General features: G+C 36.3%; 1 protein-coding gene across 9 annotated transcripts; it reads left to right on the top strand.

The window, feature by feature from the left end:
* Positions 1-117: 117 nt before the first annotated feature.
* Positions 118-19,863, top strand: LOC117424677 (nuclear distribution protein nudE-like 1-B). 9 transcript variants are annotated; one of them, XM_058992341.1, is made up of 11 exons: positions 118-712; positions 6,791-6,898; positions 7,594-7,690; positions 11,072-11,225; positions 13,079-13,227; positions 13,842-13,978; positions 14,291-14,464; positions 14,892-14,983; positions 15,404-15,546; positions 16,599-16,629; positions 18,291-19,863. In XM_058992341.1, exons 2-11 carry the CDS (start codon positions 6,856-6,858, stop codon positions 18,306-18,308), a joined length of 1,038 nt encoding a protein of 345 aa, XP_058848324.1. In that variant the 5' UTR covers positions 118-712; positions 6,791-6,855; the 3' UTR covers positions 18,309-19,863. The 9 variants fall into 9 exon arrangements, with proteins under 9 accessions (XP_058848324.1, XP_058848323.1, XP_033897173.3 ...); XM_058992340.1 differs by having other exon boundaries at positions 18,288-19,863; XM_058992343.1 differs by having other exon boundaries at positions 119-712; positions 16,595-16,629.
* Positions 19,864-20,448: the final 585 nt, after the last annotated feature.

Here is a 20,448-nt window from a genome sequence, read left to right as displayed (position 1 = left end):
AATATTGAACCGAATTGTGAGAGCTAACATGTCCGCAATCACAGCAAATTACATTGTATGAATGGTAAACTTAGAGCCGACAGGTTGCATCAGCGCCTTCCTGTCCCCGCCCCTCGTCTCGAGACGCGTGATGCGTGTTTGATACGTCACATGGTGGCCCACGCGTGCGTGCCGGAAGCTGAGTGACTCCCAAGAGTCTGGCTGGTGCTTTGATTTCTAAACAGACAGAGACGGCAAGAGGATGTACTGAAACTGAGACGCGGATAGACTGTCGGCTGGCAATGTATAGGTTTGTTATACAATAATAACAACAATACAAATATCGCCTATCAATGGTTATATGTATGATTTCATTATGAATATCGACGTTGTGAGCGGGGTCGAGTTTTGGTATATAACGTCGAGCGCGTTGCCGTTGCTTCTGCGTTTTTGTTGACAGCTGACTGGCCTCCGTCTGACGTGTCATGCTTCTTTCTGGGCAGCAACTTATTTTTTATTCATAAATTGAAAGGACACACTTCTCTACATGTTATATTATAAACAATAAAACGGATATGAGACCGTGTGTTTGAAAAGATTGCTGGCACGCGGCCTTCATGTATTTGCTGGAACTTTATGAAGTGAATTCTGCTGACTGAATATTATTGCAGCTTCCAGTACCACTACGGTGGCCCTTCTCACCCCCAGTGGTTGAAATTTTAATTACTTTGCGGTAAGTATGCTAGATGGCTTTCTTTTTTTAATGAGAAGTAGTGCCAATTTATTGTGAGAGGAATACACCAATAGCTGTATTTATACAATTTGTATCGGGCGCGGCTTGCTCTATCTTATGTATGTTACGGTACTGTGTAGGAAGTGTCCGACCCACCTCCTCTGCATTGCACATCACAGGATTGATTTGGGAAGAGATCGGTCGGGCTTACATAAATGATATTGATCGATATCCCTGCTTTCGTACTAGGCCTGGAAGTAGCAGTCGGGGAGCAAGACCACATCATTTTCACATCAAAACATTTAAAAAGTAAATGCTCACTTATTAAGTAGCTACTTGGACCACATTTGGAACCTGTGGTGTCGTAGCAGATGTTTAGTATGAGTATTTGATAATTTTTAAGGTAGGAATTGGTGCTGGTTTTAATTTTTTTTATAACTACTGTTTGTTTTAGCTATTTGTTTGCAAGTGTTATTAGTTATCTCTTGTTAACCACAGCAATGTTCACTATTTACTGTTGACATGTTGTTATTATTACACAAATGTTTACACAGTCAAGGTACACACTTAGGGAAAATGTAATAATAAGATTGCCTTGGTGACCACTCAACAATTGTTGGGTGTTGGTGTGTAATTGTTTTAATATACCTGTATGTGGATCCACCTTAAATAAAGGAAAACCTATATGGTAGAATTCAGAGTTGTTCCTCATGCCTCCTGGAATAATAGATCAATCTGGGGTATTTCCATGAACAGTCTCATTTACAGAAAGCGTCTGCTGTGATACTGTAGCTGTGATAGTATCTTGGCGTGATTGATTTATAATACGGAAACAGCCTATTGCCCAAAGGCTTGTAAGAATCTGATTGATTTTACATGGTTACTTCCTGATGGTAAAGAGCATTATAATTCCACAAGCTGACAATGTTGTTTTATAATCTGTGATCATTTTTATTTAACACCGTTGATCAATAAAAAACAAATTCATGCCATTTGTGGGTTTTAGGGTTGAACATTATGAATGAACAGATTCTATTTCTGGATCAAAAGACTTTTTTTTTTGAGGTGATACAGTATTTGCATTGATTAAGTGAGCAATCTACAGAACTTTTAAACTGTCAAACTGTATTTATTGAGGATCTATGTACACACTTTGGAAGGTTCACAAGGCTAGCTGCTAACCCCAGTTGTTATACTTTGAAACATTGAACGATGTGTTTGTTACTGTAGCTCAAATTATTTTGCTATTAACAGCACAGCCCGGGGGAGGGGGGTGGTTGTTAAGTGGTCCTACTTTTACATCAAAACATTTTGACAGATCAGCCTTCTGGAAAAAATATATCAGATCACTGGTAAAATGTGGACATTATGTTTAACTTATACTGTAAATGTCAGCAATATATTTAGGGTGAATTAGCAGACTAATCTAGCCTTACAAGAAAAAAATCAGAGAAGAAAGATAAAGGCTTAGCATCAAAATAAAGGACATTAGGGGAAACAGCTGGTTATTTCACAGCTTCACACCACATCTTATGCACAGTTTTAAGAGAACCGAACTATGTTGTTTATATGTAGAATAATCTCATTTGTTGACATTTAACTTGTGGCTTAACCCATGAGTCATTGTCTGCAAAATACTGAGACAAAAAAAAGAGAAATTACTACTTTTTTGTGGCAGTTTGTGGTTTATACTACATTAATAATCCTGGATGGCTTCTGAGAAGGCTGTTTTGATGGTTTGGTGCAGATGGGAATTACATTATGGGGAAAGTTTTGAAACTTGGATCTGTTTTCATTAAGCTTGCCTCAAACTAAATTACAGTAATCTGTCGCATATCCGACTACGGTGGGACCAGAGTAAGGGTGGATATGTAAAAAAGTCGAATGAATCCTGTTTTAAATACCATTATATACAGCTGTAACAATTACTAAATTCACACAATTATTGTTTTGAGATTCAGCTTTTATTAGGGAGCTCCCCTAAAACCCCTGTTTAGAAAGATACAGCGTATTAATGCTTGTGACAGGGCAGCCGTCTGCCATGTGGGTGCATGTATTCGATGCTGAGTGACAAGCAGGAGATCAAGACAGAGGTTGAAGTTGATACGCCCCGTAGGCGAACTGAATTTATTTACATATCAACACACCGAACAGCTCACGTGACACTACCAGCAATGGTAGCACAGGGAGCACATACAACAGTGTACGGAAACTTTGGTAGGATCTACAATATCTGAAGTAATCTTCTCTGTTCAATAATAAACTAACGTTGCTGAAGTAGTTGATCATGGCAGGTAAATGGTTAGGACGGATATGTGATGTGCGGATACGCGACAGATTTCTGTACTTCTAAATATATATATTTTTTATTTATCATATTTGGATCTTTTAAGACCCAACCTGACAAAGTTTCAAGGTCAATCAGGTAGTAGGAACCGGACAAACTTATGAGTTTCACTTTGCTGTTGGTATCCAATGTGTGCTATAGTGTTAATGCCACACTAAACTCTTTGTTAGAAACTAACTCCCACACTCTCAGTGTTTACTGACACCCTACCTCCATGGTACCAAAATAAATTCTTGTTCTGCTCATAGGGGGTTTCATTGCTAGGCACTACTGTAGGCACACTGTACATCTACATGAGCAACTGTTCTGAGCCTTGCATAGGGGCAACCTTGTAGTTATGTTACAAAAATGTGTCTCTTATCTTTTGTTAAATGACAGTATATTGGTATTTGGAGTAAAATGAAACATGATAATTCCTCCAAGGAGCCATTAAGCAACTTCTGTCACATGCACCCACCTACAGCCAATCATACTTGTGCGTGAGTTATTGTAACAACAAAAACTTTAAGTTAATTGATGCTTTGATACCCAGAATTTCTGATGACGCAGGGTCTACTGTGATGCTATTGGCTAAAATGTGTGCTCTGTCCCTTCAACGATTGCATTTTATTTTAATGATCTGTATTACTATTAATTAAGTAATACATTTAATACAATAATATAGATCTGTTGATATTGGAGCAAAGCCTGTTCTTAATGTTGATAAAATGTTTGATGAACATTATATTGGAAGTGGCATTAAGTCTTATTTGTCGCTGCCAGTTTCAGATTAACGGGCCCTTTAATTGAGTAAACTGAAAAAAGTATAAACAGATGTTTTTTTTTTCTTTTATTCTTTTTTCAGGTAAACTGACTGTTCTATAATAATTAGCAAGAAGAAATGTTCACCAGGTCATCTAGGCAATTGTATCCACCTATTTATAAAACAATGTCTGAAACACTGTAAAGTAGCATTTCACCTGTCATGTCCTGTTAAAGTAATACCCCATAATGTAAAATATGATTTTCAGAATCGGTGAATGGTAGTCCAAGTGAGAATCTTACCTGAAATTAAAAGGGGACATTTTTGGTATTCTACAAACCAAACTGCTGTGTCTGTTATTGCAAGTAAGATCACACAGTATGGCCTCTGGTTATATATTGGAAACTGTGGCACTGTAATTGCTGCCTATTTTCCTATTCTTAAGTGACACTGGGACGTTCAGAATTGATGCTGTGATGCAATTCTGTAGGGCAGCTTGAAGATGTAATAAATGATAAACAGCTGAAGGATCTTTTACATGTCACAGCTGCTTCTGTCTAGCCATATACGGTGAAAGAGGAACAGACCTAGTAGTGCACACATTAGAGAAAGAGTTACATGTGAGATGAGTCATAGTTCTGTTCATAAATTATCCATTTTATTAAATTATACACTTTTGAGTTCTTAAGACTGCATTCACACTGGGTCTGTTTCAAATGGACTCGGTTCGTTTCGTTTGAAACAATGTGTCAGTGTGCTTGCTGTTCACACTTATCTGCGAGCAAAGGTATTGAGTTCATTTGGATGCAAACTAAAGTTAGTTTCTTTGGTCCTTTTTCCTTTTTTTTTTTTTTTTTTTTTTTTTTTGTTTTAGGACCGAGTCCATTTATGTTCACAATGCAGTTTTCAAGTGCACTCAGCCTGTATGTATGGGTTGTGAACTGGATGTTTACAATATCCTGCAAGGCATATTGAAAGATGGCAGCTATTGATGCGTTACTCTGGTTTTTAATGTAGCATGCTTTTAGATTATTACATATTGCTGTGGAAGAAAGCACTGGGGGAGCACTTCGCTAATTTAATTAACACATGTATTGAATGCCTACAGTAGGTATACAAAGTACCAAACCATACCGAGTGCGGACCAAACCCTCTAAACGGACCCAGTGTGAACACACCCTTGGTCACAGTGACTGACCCTCATTAATATTTAAATTACATACACCGAATGAAAGGAAACATGATAGATATTCAGTGAGCATGGGAGATTTGTTGTATTATTATTTACTACACCAAGGTTTACTTGTAAAACTCATCATCCTTTAGTATATTATGAACAATGTAGGAAATCATAGGAAAACAATGGGTCGGCTGCGGGTAATTGCAGAGTTGCATAAGGCAAAAACATCCCTGGAGGGTAGAACTACAGTTGCGGTTTGAAGGAATGTATAGATTAAGGAAGCACTACAAGTGATGTAATACAGTGCATGCATATTGTATGAACATTACAGCAAAAGCCTTTACAGTATGTGAATGAATACAGCCTAGTGCACTGTGTTTATTTAAAGAAAGCTTGAATATTTTATGACTCAAATACAGTGTGATATTCAATAAACTTGGTTGTTAGTTTATTTAACCATAGAATATCATGAATATCAAATGCATTTTATTAATAAAAACAGAATTACTTACATTTCCACTTCTTCATCTTGTAAGAATGACAGCAAAATGAGATATTAATCTTTATCTACCCATGATTCTGGTGCACTGTCAAGATGTGGCACCATGTGGCAAGCAAGTAGTATGTGTGCCAAGAGAATTAACGGTACATTGATACATTTATATTCTGCTTTCTAAAGTTGGCTTGAAAATGTAGCCTAATTTAATAAATAGTTATTACCCTTCTTTAAAACAATTAATCATACATGACATGTATACAGTTTACAAAATATTGTCTCGTGCAGAAAAAGTAACAAGTTAAAATTGGATTAAACAGCTTTGTATCCAAGCTTACAGTTTTGTGTTGTACCCTTTTTCAACAGTAGTGTTTAAAACGATGGTTGACAATAGCAGTGGAATAGAATAAACTGTTAATCTGCCATGGCACTTTTGGATTTCACTCTACAGCTGTTGAACGAAGGTAATTAAGTGTTTTAGTTGTGTTTCTACTAGCTTTGACGTACTGTAGCTTATCCTTTGTTTAATAGTCTTGATCTACTGTAATGCAAGGCAAATTTTTTTCTTTGTTTTTAGAGTTTGCAGACAGGGTGGAGCAGAGGGCAGTGATGTAAATGAGCGATAGCATCGGCTCTTCCTTTTGCATTTTTTGGAGGCATCTGCAAGATAAGAAGCTGCAGTGTTTTATGCAGAAGGAATCAAGTTTGTGTTAGGGTAGTGGTGAATTTGTTTACAGTAGGTGTCATTGAAAAAAGAGGATTAAAAACCTTGAGCTACACCATCCTGTATATAAAATCATTCTAGCGACAAGATTTATTGGCGTCTGCCAGTCCGTGCAGATAAACTGGGATGATGCTTGTATCCTTTGTGTCCTTCTGTGAAATCGCCTAGTGTCTTTATAATCTCGATTTAACTAAGGGGAAGAGTTGCTTTGATAGTGCAGATACTGTGTGCATATTTAGTGCTATCGATTATTTTTAAAGTCAGATCACATCTTGCACAAAGTTGATTTTGTCCTACAAATTATGATTGAATGTAAAGTACTGTTTGAAGGCTACTGAGTAAAAATAAGTACTACTATAATTTACAATATCTTTTAAAACTCATTAATAATAAACCCATTTCAATGATTAGCATGAACAGTAGCTGCAGATCTGGGTTTTGCTTAACTATACCGTGCACCACGGTAACTAATTTACAGCCTAAAGCAACACAGGTTTGTTTTCATCTTTTATTTCAGTGCCAAGAACAGTTTATTTTTTTAAACCTAAAAGGTCTAATCTTTCATGTGTCCCATGTGATCTGTTTACAGAAAGAGGGCATTGTGCAAGTAATAACTGAAAGGATACCGAAGTAGCAGTGACTGGAATATAACTAATGCAGGCCGATGGCATTGAACATGAGGTGTTCTGTAGCTGGGGTATGTGATTCAGAGTCCCACTCACTGTGATTAGTGATATACATTGAGTTGGGATATTGATTGAGTTGGGAAAAGGACAGCTCGTATGAGTCATGGGGTTTGTGGTTTGTTCTTGAAAGCTCTTATTTTAATTAAAGTTGATATGCTTTAGCTGCAGATGATTTTAGTACAGCTGTAATTTTGGGGGTGTATTTGCTTACTGTGCAGCTTGCACAAGTAGCTGTTTCTTTCTTTCATGCTGGTTACAAACTAATTCATGTACAACTTTTTTTTGACAGTATTGTTTTCTGTGATCGCAAACTTCTTATTGAGGCTCAATGACAACAGTGGTGTTTTAAGAAGTGTAAAAAAAATAAAAAAAATATAAAAAATAAAATAAACATGAGTAATGGTGTGGAAATTGTTAAACACAATAGCTAGTGTAATGTAAGCACTTCTATTTTCCACTACTCACAGAAAAGTCCCACTTGGAGTTATCACTTGGAGTTTTTCTTTTTACACATTTAGCTGCTCCTTAAGTGTTTAAGGGTTTGATTCTTCAGCATGTTACCTAGGATTAGTGCACTTATGGAAATAAAATATAAAACAATAAATGTCACCTTCAAAGCTGCTAGACCTGCACATTTAACTATTTGTGGTTGAATATAGGCAAGATGTTTTAACATGTTTTTTTTTTTCCTTGTGTTATTTTCCAGGTTTATTTACCATGGACACAGAGATGATACCAAAATTCTCCTCTACGGACGAGGAAATTAATTACTGGAAATCCCTTTCATTGAAGTATAAGCAAAGGTAATTCACGCAAATATAATCTTTACTACAGTGAGAAGAACTTGTCAAAATATAATACTGTAAGGGCAGGCATACAACTGGAGTTTCATATTTATGCTCCCTAGTCAGTGGAAGAACCTGTTACCTTTAATTACAATCATAGAAACTAGTCAGCAAATGGGTGTTTTCTTGGTTTCAGAAAACGTGAAATGAACAAGTAACTGCAACAATAGCTTCAGTTGTGCTGAATATTGTGTAAGAATTGGGAGCCGTTATTTATGTTTTATGTTTTTAGAGCCAAGGTTGTGGAACGCTGAGCTTCTTCCTTATGGAAATACATGTAACCTGTTCCAGTTACGTAACCTTAGAAGTAAGCAACTAACTGCCTTTGTGAAAAGTGTACGCCCCTTTGTGTTACAGAGTTGTTGGTCCTCGGCAAGGACTGACTTAAATAAGTCACAAATGTCGGGCTGCACAGACATGAGCTTGTTGTGTTGTACTGCATAGCCTATTGCAAAAGACTTGTACATGTTTTTTTTGTACATGAGAGCATCAAAAACATACTTTAGAGGAAAGCAGTGTGTGGTCTTTGAGGATTAGTTTTGGATACAGTTAGAGCAGATGAACGCAATTGGTCCAAATTTTGCAGTAACACTGAATGATTGAGAACTGCAATGCAGTGTGTGTCTCTCAGACATTACTATTGCAGATGCTGCACAAACTATGGCAACGTTTTATGGGAGAACATATTTTTAGCTTCCAGAATCAAGTTGCGTGCAATAATGTTTTGTTTGGATCACAAGTTGTATGCAGCTTTTTGCCTGAATATGTCTGGCAAGTTGTGTGCTTTTAAGATAAGCAGAAACCTATAAAACCTGGCATAATGGTGTTTGGAATTAGAAAGTAAAAACCTTTCAAAGTCTTATTACTGGCAGCTGTGTACTGTACTGTAGACCACCTCCGAATTAGTTTTGCAACCCCCGCAGGGCTGAGGTCTTAAACCTCTAGCCATGATATCATGTGAGAGAAATCTAATATGAGGTCATTCAGCTTACATGTGGTGAGCATTGGAATACCGTACATGGTGTATAACTAGTGTTCCGCGTTTGCAGTTTATTATGAATTTTACAGAAAAATGACAGGATTTTTTTTTTTTAACTGGACGTTGGTTTTTAATGATTTATACCCGATTTATGTCCATTATTCAATATTTTCCTGATACTATTTTCTAGGAAATACGCAATATTTTTTATTAAAATGCTGATTTATTTTGACTCTGACATTGTAATAAGCTGACCTACACAGTATCCTAGGATACAGCAGATGTTTAGACGTCAGAGGATCAAATAACATTCAAACGTGATTCTCTGTCACTTCACAAACACATTATCACCTGATTATGTTGCTCAATCAAAGTCTGATTATTGTGGCAATTGCTGGGTGTAGTAACTACTAGCTTGATCAAAAACTAAATTGAAATACTTTCACAAAAATATAATATTTTTAGTGGGTGAGGAATGGGGAGAAAACAGAAATCAGTTTATGATTATTCAAAAGAAAATGAATGTTTTGAAGTATACAAAAAGCAAAAATGACAGAAGTGGGTCAGATCAAGCAGAGGATGCATAGCGCTGCAAATACTGCTGCATTGAGGTACATGTTCGCACTGACAATAAAAAAACATACTGAAAAATAAGCGACACATTAAACTAAAACAAGAAAGTGAACTGAGAGACAAGCAATCCATTTATGCAGCTTTTACAACGCTTTAATAAAAAGAAAGCACAGAATGACTGTGTTAATGAGTTTGTCAGAGCGCTGTGCTTTGCTGGACAGCCACTGTTTATTGCAGACTGTTTGTCCATCAGCTAAAACACTGCCTAACGCCGACAATCTTACTTGTAAATATTTGACAGAAAATGGTGATGCTTTAGTTGGTAAATGGAATGCATTGATGTAAATGTCCTGTGTGATTTTTAACACGTCTCCCAATCGCTTGCATCACCCAGGTCTGTCAATTTCCTTTTCTTTTTATGATTTCAAGGCAAATAAACCTGGCTTGTTATGTGCTGATGTCATGTTAATACCGTCTGTAGACACTATTTCCGTCAGCACAGCGATTGCCCAAACGTTCGCAAAGTACCAGCTAACATGGGAAAATGTGGCTTCGACTTGCACAGATTCTGCTCATCATACATGCCAGGGACATTATTAATCAGAAACCAGAACTGCTATGCATCATATTCCACATATAAAGCGTGTATACTGTAAATTTTTTTTTTTACCGATGTTTCAGTTAAAAAACAATTTTTTACCGATTTTATCCCTATTTTAATATATTTAAAATAAATTCCCAGATTTTGTTTTTAAAAAGATAAAAACCGGAATGCGGAACACTATGTATAACCTAGAGAGCTATAATACATGGGGAGAGCAAAATAGTTTTATAGGCTTATTTAAAATGTTTAAGATGTGATTTAAGGGAGAACTGCAAATCCAACAGTCTATTTGTGTGTTAGGTTTACATTTTCAACACGTTGTAACAGGAAAAAATAATTTATAGAAGGATTGCATGGGTACATTTTAATCTCCACTCTTGGCGAACACTTAGTAGAAAACAAAAACGTCTTTACGCTTTAGAATTCACAAAGATACTTTTTGTTTCTGGAAGAAACAGAAATGTTGGGCTAAGGGGTCACTATTACAGCTGTTTCCAACAAAATGTTTCTGTTTGACACTAGCTTCCAGCTTCCACTTATATAATGCACTCACTGCCGCCCCCCCCCCCCCCCCCCAGCAGTGAAACCTTGCTTGACCTCCTTCCCACTTGTGCTGTTAAATAGCACACTGTCACATGGGTGGGATGTGGTATGTGTGGTAACTCAGCGAGCTGCCACTTTTAGAAGTGAAGTCTCCCATTAATTTTGAGGCTTAGTAAATACATGTTGACATTAAGCTCCAATGACACGATGGTAAACAAACCCTCTTTTTCAAACATATTCCTTTGAGAAGGAATACCTAAGATTTGCTGTTATCATAGATCAAAGCCAAGTCATTGCTTGCTGCCATACAAAGGTGAGTTATTTACAGTCAAATTTCTACTACTAAACAGACCGGTGCACCAACAATCAATGTGCATAATCAAAAATTAGGATCTGCAAAACACAACCCATATATATATAGGAATGTTTGTGTGTGCAAAAGGGCATTGAGTGTGGGAACTTGTTTGTGCTTGTATTCCTGTGAAGTTTTCACATGCATGCATATGTATGTGCAAAATGTGAATGTCCTTGACCTCACTAAAAATGAGACTTGGGTAAAATGAAGTGTGTTTGCCAAGGCTTATGTGTATTAGTTCCATTGCCCCAGGCTAAAGAGGCTGTGTCCCATTTTCATTCATAGTTACCAAGAAGCTCACGAGGAACTGCTGGAATTCCAGGAAGGAAGCAGGGAGTTGGAAGCGGAACTGGAAGCTCAGCTGGGGCACGCGGAGCATAGGATCAGAGACTTGCAGCTGGACAACCAAAGACTGAAAAACGAGGTTGAAACATTAAAGGTGAGGATACACCTCTGCAGCAGCACAGTTCTCAGGTTAAATTCACAGAACAAACCATTTTACTCTACAGTATGTAAACTGAATAATCAAAAGTTACCCCTTGTATTTAGTATTGCAGTATAGCTTGATTTTCTTGTTGCTAGGTTTGTTGAACTGTCTGATTTAATGGATTGTGTAACCTGTCCCAAGTGTTCCTGTAAATGTTCCGTGCAACAGGAAATCTAAATGTTATCAACATCAAGCCATATCCATAGGCCAGGTCAGAGAGTACAGTCAATATGCTTTGTGGTACAATAGATTAGGAGGGTAATGCAAACAAATATATTGTAGGTGTTTCAGGCTGATTCATGGAAAAAGTAGGACTGGAAATTACATTAAGCCTCGTGGAGTGTTCAGTGTATTATGTTTGTGGCCCTTATTTAAAAAAAAAAAAAAAAATGAAAAAAAAAGAAAAAAAAAAAAATTATTACAAAAAATTGCAACATTTAATCTTGCATCGAAATTTCAGCGATGCCTTCGTAGCTGTTTGTCATTAAAAAATCTGACAGCAAATGTTTCACATTTCTGGAGTTGCTACTTATTTAGATGTGCTATGGCAGTTACTCTGTTTGCCAATGTCTATATAAAACTGTCTAGTGACTTCTTTAAATATTTTGTTGACCCTGTCAAACCACATTTGACAGAACTACAATTTCTTCGGGGAATTTTAAACACTCAGTCAGGAATTCCCCTGGCACTTTCTTAATGCACGTTTCTAGAGCATCAGTCATCAAACTAGGAAGTCAGTCTTAGAGAATTACAGTACATTTACCTGAACTTTCCACAAACGTAACTGTTAATCTGTACTTTTAATCTGTGTGTGTGTTATTTTTTTATATGATTCCTGTGGCTGGATCTCATTATCTAGGACATGAAACACACAGCTGATATTGTGTATTAACCTTAAAATATGGATCATCAATATGGGTCCCTGTGGCAATGCGCCCCGCCCCTGTGTGCATTTGTGTGTTGTGTGTTAATGTTGGTGTATAGTCATTGGTACACGGGATATAAACGGGTCTGTGTTTCACGTGTATTTAAATTGTATATTTGTATTTAGGCACGGGATTGCACATCACGCACGTGCATTTAAAATATAATATGTGAACACGGTTTCACGTAATGAATTCACGTGCTGGGATTCAAGTGAGTAATTAATTAGTAATTGAATCCCAGCACAACAGTATATATAGATGCACGTTTCTGTCACTCGGGGTTAGGTGTTCGGTGAGTGGAGAACGGGATTGGAGACGGAGGCAAAGAGAATAATAATAATAAGAAGAAGAATAATAGTTAAGTGTTTTCACTCACCGTGTTTTGTCTGTGTAGTCCGTTTTGTTTGTCTCTTTATTTTGGCGTGTAGTGCCGTGTCCCGTGTTTTTGTCTGTTCAAACCTTTTATTTTCTGTTCTGTTTATTAAATGGTGAGCGCGATCACGCGCTCAGTTTAACCAAAACCCCAAATCTCTGTGTGTTATTTCCTGATTCTGGTATGACGCCACCCACTCCGGCCGTCTTTGTGACAGTCCCTAAATACAAACATGTGTTTTTCTTTCTGTAGGGCAATGTATGAATAAGATTGACTTCATCCAAATTAAGACCGTGTCACGTGTCTGATGCAATAAGGAAGCTTTTCATCCATTCTTTAAAAAAAAAAACAAACAAAAAAAAACAACAATTTTTTTAAAATGATATTTTAAGTGCTGCAGTTTACTGTATTTTTAAGGATGTTTTAGAAGTGTACGTTTACTTGCGCAGTAGGACTGATTTACGCACAATGTGGTAATACTTCCTCTGTATTGTTTTCCATTCAAGGAAAAACTTGAACAACAATATGCACAGAGCTACAAGCAGGTATCTGTGCTCGAAGATCAGTTAGGTCAAACAAGAGCCATCATAGATCAACTACATAAATATGTAAGGAAGCTGGAGCAGGCAAATGATGACTTGGAAAGAGCAAAGAGGTGAGTGTTTATGAAAAGAGGTTCAGGGTTATCATTCAGTGCCTCTTAAAATATTCGGTGTTCTCAAAAAAAAAGAAGTGACATATTTTCCACATAGTCTTTTAAACCTGGTGCAAGATGATGATGATTATTATTATTATTATTATTATTATTATTATTATTATTATTATTATTATTATTATTATTATTATTATTATTATTTTTTTTTTTTTTTTTAATGAGAAATTAGATGTTACAACTTAGCTTAAAATTAAAGTAAAAGCCAATTTTTCTGTACAACTGGTATTTTATGTCATTTTCCTGTCTTCCTGTCTTTTCATGTGCTATTAGTGGAAGATGCCTTTTTCTGACCATCACTGGGCTTTAGCAGGCTCTTGTGAACCAAATGTCTAATCAGAGTTTCCTGGGAGATTTTTTTTCTTTTTTTTTTCTTTTCCAGACTTTATTATAATTACCTAACCTTCTGGTTGGGCAAATAATTCTACCCTTGATTTAGACAATTTGAATAGAATCAATGTAGCTTTGTATCTGAACATTTCTCTGCTTGTGTGTGTCTGTGTGTGACCATTTCTATTACATAGCTGTAATTGCTCTAATGCTTACTTTCATTTTAGGGCAACAATTGTGTCATTGGAAGATTTTGAGCAGAGGCTGAATCAGGCCATTGAAAGAAATGCGTTTTTGGAAAGCGAGCTTGATGAAAAAGAGTCTCTGCTGGTATCTGCACAGAGATTAAAGGATGAAGCCAGAGGTATCAATAGAACAGTTTATATTACTTTCATTAGCAGTTAAAAATACAGTTGGAATACAGTTTAGTCAATATGTTGTTACTGCTGTTTATTATTATTATTATTATTATTATTATTATTATTATTATTATTATTATTATTATTATAACACAAATACAAAATAATGTACAAAAAAGTTTGGTCATTTCACATGCATGTCTAAAAACAACTGTTGGTCTTAAATAATACAAAGCAATACACGTGGTCCTTAATCTAGTAAGACTTCAAATCAAAGCTGTAGTGTATAAAGTAATTTTCTTTGGGAAATCTTACAGATCTCAGGCAAGAGTTAGCAGTGCGAGAGAGACAGACGGACATAACAAGAATGTCTGCCCCCAGCTCTCCAACTCTGGACATTGATACGATGGATTCATCTGTCCAAGCATCCCTCTCCTTGCCAGCTACTCCTGTAGGGAAGAGTGCAGACAATGGGTTCACCACAACAAAAGGTAGAAGAAATGAAAAAAAAGTGGTGGGGGGGGGGGGATTCTGAGCAAGGATACAAATCAAATGTATTGCGTTTGTCTGAACATGCTGGACCACTTCTTCACATTTTAAGTAAAAAAAATATGTCTATTCCACAGTGAAGTGGCATTAAAGATCATTGGTGGTTAGATCTAAGTTGTATAGACATTTTTTTATTTGGTCCTGTAGCAATGAAATGTACCCATTTGAAAAAGTCTCGCTATGAAGAATGTTTTATTTGGATCAGTAGTGATCTGCAGCCTATTATAGGGAAATTCTGTAATTTTTAAAAAATATATTTTGTTGTTCAGGATTAACTATCGGTACATAGTGACTTTTATCCAGAGCTGGTGCTAATAGAAGGTCTTCAGATTGTCTCCTTCATCATTTTGTTTTGTTCATCTTTTTCAGTAATACCAAACGGTTGTGGCAGTTCTCCATTAACCCCATCTGCAAGGATATCAGCTCTTAACATAGTTGGGGATCTCCTGAGGAAAGTAGGGGTATGTTCACAAAGTAATTTATTAAATATATCATTTTAAACCTGTTTTTAAATGACATGTAGATTAATGCATCAATTCCATGATGTTTTCATTACATATCCAATATATTAAGACCTGATGATTTAAGGTCTGGTATTCAGACCTGAGATACTTCAGAAACATGCCTGAAAGCTGTTGGTTTCACTGTCACAATATTCCAGTGGTAAATGGAATATCGTCAAGTGCACAATAGCCAGAGCTATTGAATTTAGTTAAAACTGGTGTTTAATAATCTTGGTTTTGAGCAGACTTATCACTACAGCTAAAATAAACATGTTTCTGTAAATAAATGGACAGTACTCCTCGTGTGCCAACCCTCGTTGAATATTAGTTTGAGTGCATTACTTGTTTTCTTTAATCCTGGAGCCTCTTTGTTCCTAGGCATTAGAGTCAAAGCTGTCAGCTTGCAGAAATTTTGCCAAGGACCAGGCATCCAGGAAACCGTATGCAGGGAGCAGCCACCTGATGAACAGCAACAGTACAAAGTTTTCACATTCATTGCACACAACATACTTCGATAAAGCGTAAGTGTTCTGCTGATTACACTACAGTGGCTCATGATGGGAATTAGACTCATTGCATAATGGAGCCATTCCAGGTTTCACCATGAGCCTAGCTAGAAGAAATCTAGACTTGTTACCTATGTACGATGGTTAATGAAGCTCACAGCAAAACCTGGAAAGGATCGGGCAGCTTTCTAATGGGAGTTTTTTTTTAACTTTATTTATTTTATTTTTTTTCAATATCTGTCTAAAGTGGTGTATTAAAAATAAACAAGGATCTGTTTCAAAAAGGATCAGACGTGATCAAATGGACAGCTTTACATTGGATTACTGGTTGATGCAGCTGTACCCAGAAAGAATAATAATTTATTCTTGGATGAGCTAACCAGGTTAATTAATTTACTTCCCTAGCAAGGTCATTTTATTTATTTTTATTTTTTTCTTGATCAAGTGAGCATTTGCTAAATTAATTCGCAGAAGGCTTTTACAGAAACTTGCTGAGGCATTGAATTGAGGTCCCTTGGCATTGTGTAGCTGCTGGAACGGGAGAGCAGTGCCTGGTATTGTCTGGGAGGAACAGCAGGGTCCATCGCGTTCTTATTAGAAGGCTGTTTACTAGACACGATGACAGAGCAGCTTGGCATGGAAGTCAGGGATATGCATTATAGTGTATAGGATTGAAGTTTTACAGCAGGTTTCACAGACCCTGATTAGCACTAGTCCTGGATTAATGCTAATCAGCGTCTGTGAAACCAGACATGAACGATTTGGAGGACATTTTGTTTCAGATAAATGTGATAATTGTTTTCTGTGTAAGTTATACAATATACAAATGTATTCATGAAGAAGTTGAAAAACCAACTGTTAGGGTTTTTGGTCATAGATGGGAGAAATGTGCAAAGTATACACACATTTATATGTGCATTTATATAGTATATAAACTGTAAAGCCCTGATGGTCAAACATATGTCGGTTAACAAAGGTACTTTAAGTGTGTATTTTAAGATAAAGAGGAGGGGAGAGGTGGATAAGTACAGTACTTGCTAGAATGTGTGTTTTCTTCCGGCAGGCAGGAAAAGGTCATATTCTCTGCATTTATACGGGGTAATTCTTATTTTATTCCACGTGGGTATATGCATGCTAGCTAATTTAATCATGATAGAGGACAAAGTATTAACATCTAGACTAGATGCAATTTCCACTAACAGCTTGGGGTTGTGGCACACTGCAGCTTCTTAACTTCAGTAGAAGGATTGTGTGTGGCTGGAGCAGGACTCAATGTAGAGCAATTGAAAAGAAATAAGTAAACCTCAACATGATGGTCTAAGTATTTGATGCTTGCAGATAGAAAACGATTTGGGGATTTGCAGTTGTTTATTTTAATTATTTATTTGATTTATAGATGGTTTTCCTTCTGAAAGCTATAGCAACAAAATTGCTTTGCTAGTATTGGTGGAGTAGGGGTTGATTTAGAAACATGCATTAAATGTTTATTGCTGTGAAGAGATTTTATAATTTAATGTGAATAAAATATGTATTATGTATTAGATGTTAGAGCTTGCAAGTTGAAAAGATAGAAGATGCATAGAGCATCAGCATATTTAAAATCAATATTTTTGTAGTTATTTTTTTGCAGCTAGCCTCCTGAAGATGTTAACCCCTTTAGTTTCTGTTTTTAGTTTCTTCTGTTTTTAGTTTGCTTAGCATGTTTCTGGGTAACTTTTGTTCTTGCTATCTATTTCTGTCAAGCTGTTTTGCCTTTGCAGATAACCTGCTGTAACTGAATTGTTGGGGTTATACATCCTGCATGTTCAGCTTCACTTCAAGGGCAGATCAAAGTTGTAGACAAAATATGGGCGAGTTAGCAAAAACAATAGGGGAGTCAGTTCAGATTACACTGCAGGAACCAGGTACAGTGTGTGCTATTAATAGAACAAACAGGAAACCAGCCAGATTTATATGTTATGACACCCAATGCAGACATGTTTGTTTTTCCATCTCTAAAAATCACTATCCTCCCTTGTGTGGCCATTATAAACATGTTTAACTGTGTTAAAGACTGTGCCTGTATAGTTTCATATCAACAGGTACAGCCTTTTTCCTTCAAAGCTGCATCTGCCATGAATCACACTCCCTATTCAGTAAATACTGCATTTAGCACAACAGAGTAACTACCATTTTATGAATGATGAGTACAGAAATATTATTTCACACTTGGCACATGCTGTAATGTGTGTCGAAGTCGTGGCAAAAGGATTTCAGCTTTGTTTGGAAATGTTTCCTACCATGTGACAAGGATAAAATAAGATCCCACTTTTAATTTGCTAGTCAAATGACATTCCAGAGAACCAACAGCATGTGTGTGCATGGCCTGTGCAAACTGTGGCTTTCAAAACCTTTTTTTCCATGAACATGTGGGCGATCTTTCATCTTTACTGCAACCATTGTGATTCAACCGAGTGCAGTTCTTGGTAGTTTTAGTTTGCAAATAATCTGTGGCTTGGGTTTCATACTGATACATTATTTTTTCTTTTGTTTGAACATTTTAGTATGCATTTCAATGTAGCCTGTACATTTACTTTTATTACATAATGTTTTAAAGAAACATTTCCCTAAACTTCATGGAGGAAACCAACTGAATACATTTAACTTGTGCGCTGCTTGGATTAATTTCGGTGTTGGGGGAACCCTTGGTTTATAAAGACTGCTCTCTTCTTTAATGTTCAGTGTATAAACTTGACAATGTGTTTGTTTCCATGCAGCAGGGCAGTAAACGGGCTTGACCAAGGACCCCTATCAGGAATGGGTTCCCCAAGATCCCTATCAGGAATGGGTTCACCAAGGTCATCCCCCCCGCCTGGCATGCTCCAGCTCAGTGTCTGAGCTGGAGCCATTACCCAAACACGTCCCGCTTTACTAACTGAAGGAGGAGGAACAATGTGTTATTTATTGAACTGCAAAAAAAAAAATTAAAGACTTGAAAAGTACAGTTCACCTGTTAACTTGTTCTGTTCATATCTGCTCACAGATTTTTTTTTTGGAATCAATTCCTTTTCAGCTGTAGCATGGTTTACTTTTCACGAGATCTTATCTGGACAAGTGTGCAACATCCTTTCCTGGTTTCATTATTAAGCATAGTATAGCATAGTGCAATATTTTGATGACACTTGATTGACAATCCTTTTGTTAAACGTGGGTTTTGTTTTTATAAATATATAAATAGTATATTCAGACGAGATCTGATGTAAAGATAAGGGATTTAATTTAAGCACTTGTTTTTAAAATACAGTATTTATGTTAATTATTTTTCAATTTTTTTAAACTGGTAACCACGCTATACATTTTGGGTTATAAACAGTATATTTGGACAAGTTGTTTTCTTGTTTTTTCAGAACAGCTGCTTTTTGATAGCTGTAGGGGACTTGCATCAAAACTGTGCTGCTGTTGCGGTTTTTGTTTTTGAATGAAAGATTGGGATGCCTGAAAAAAACGGTACACAGGTTTGATCCAATTCCTGAAATGGTTAGTGATTCACTTGCTTGAAAATTGATGCTATATGGACTTCCCACTTACCAGTACATTTGTTTTGCACCTACCTAGCACCCATCCAAGGCTTTTGAATTTTTTTCCTCTAAAGATGGTAAAATACACCACCTTTTGAAAGGTGCACCATGGATCTAGACACCTCACCACCAACCTCGGGGTGAAGGGTTAAACAGTATTGGAAAGTCCTGTATGTAATATAGTTTGTTTTTTTCTTTCTCTCAACAGTGTTATATATATATAAACACACATACACATGTATTGAGACAAATTTCCCACTTGTAGATTGTGTCTGAAATTTTGTATTTATGATATTTTTTGTTTCAATGTGCCTCTACTTGGTGGATTTGAAACCCATCAAACTCCTTGTTTGTTTGTTTGTTTGTTTTCTGTTATATCACAGATTGTTTGGCTTTCTACGTTTGAAACGAAAGTTTTCATTTTAATATTGGTAAATTGGTTATTAAAACATGATTCGGAACATTAGCATAACATTACAGTATCTGTTTCTTTAAAAAGACAAAATAAATATTTTTGTGCATATGTATTTATTTGTCAAATACTCACTTGCTGCATTGCTCATTTACACTTGTTTTATTGTATATAGGTTTGTAAACATAGTAACTTTGCCAAAGTCGTTTGTATATAACTTGGACTTGGTAACTTTTATTTATTCAGTTTCTTCATGGCATGTATTGAAATGAGAAAGTGTATCATAATACCGTTGTAACAGGTCACATATCATGATGTAGAACGGCTGTCTAAATCTAAAAATAAAGATCTTTAAAAAAAATATGTAAATGAAGCACGTTAGCAATTGTTTTACAACGAATCATTTTTACACCCTGAAGTTGGTACTGCAAACAATATCTATACATTTTGCATAAAAAAAATGAAGCTTTTGGTGGTTTAACTTCAAATACTTGATTAGATGTTTTGGTTTCTTCAAGAGCCAGTTAAAAAGAGCTCAGCTCAATAAAGAATAAGAATGGGTTTAAGATTTGTATCTTTTGGGAGTCTATTTCTCTTTTGTTTCTTCATAAAAAGCTTACTAAATGGAGTAAGAACATCTTTACTTTTAAATGTTGTGCTGTATATTCTACTCATTCTTGTCTTACTGAATGTGACCTCTTCTAGTAGTTCAGAAAGCATTACAGTTCTATTCTGTTATGTTTATATGCATTGGAAATAAGTGACGCTGAACACGTTTCTGCTTTGGATGCAATCCTGGTGCCAGGAAGCATGACCACATTACAGCTATAGTGTTGCTGTTTACCAGAAGAACCCGCTCATCTAATTAGAAAGCTGCTGTGTCATACAATTAAGTTCAGCTTAATGTGTGTGTACACAGCAGACCTTATTTACAATTTACTTGGTTTA

The sequence above is a fragment of the Acipenser ruthenus genome, chromosome 19 (assembly GCF_902713425.1).
Source record: "Acipenser ruthenus chromosome 19, fAciRut3.2 maternal haplotype, whole genome shotgun sequence".
NCBI classification, from domain to species: Eukaryota; Metazoa; Chordata; class Actinopteri; order Acipenseriformes; family Acipenseridae; genus Acipenser; species Acipenser ruthenus.
This window is presented reverse-complemented; position numbering and strand designations above follow the sequence as displayed.

What these genes read in the sequence shown, in the direction of transcription:
- LOC117424677 (XM_034041282.3), top strand. Translation starts at nt 6,856, where the DNA reads ATGCAGGCCGATGGCATTGAACATGAGGTGTTCTGTAGCTGGG. An exon ending in TGAGGTGTTCTGTAGCTGGG is followed by an intron (nt 6,899 to 7,593) that starts GTATGTGATTCA and finishes GTTATTTTCCAG; the next exon opens with GTTTATTTACCATGGACACA. An exon ending in ATCTCCTGAGGAAAGTAGGG is followed by an intron (nt 14,984 to 15,403) that starts GTATGTTCACAA and finishes CTTTGTTCCTAG; the next exon opens with GCATTAGAGTCAAAGCTGTC.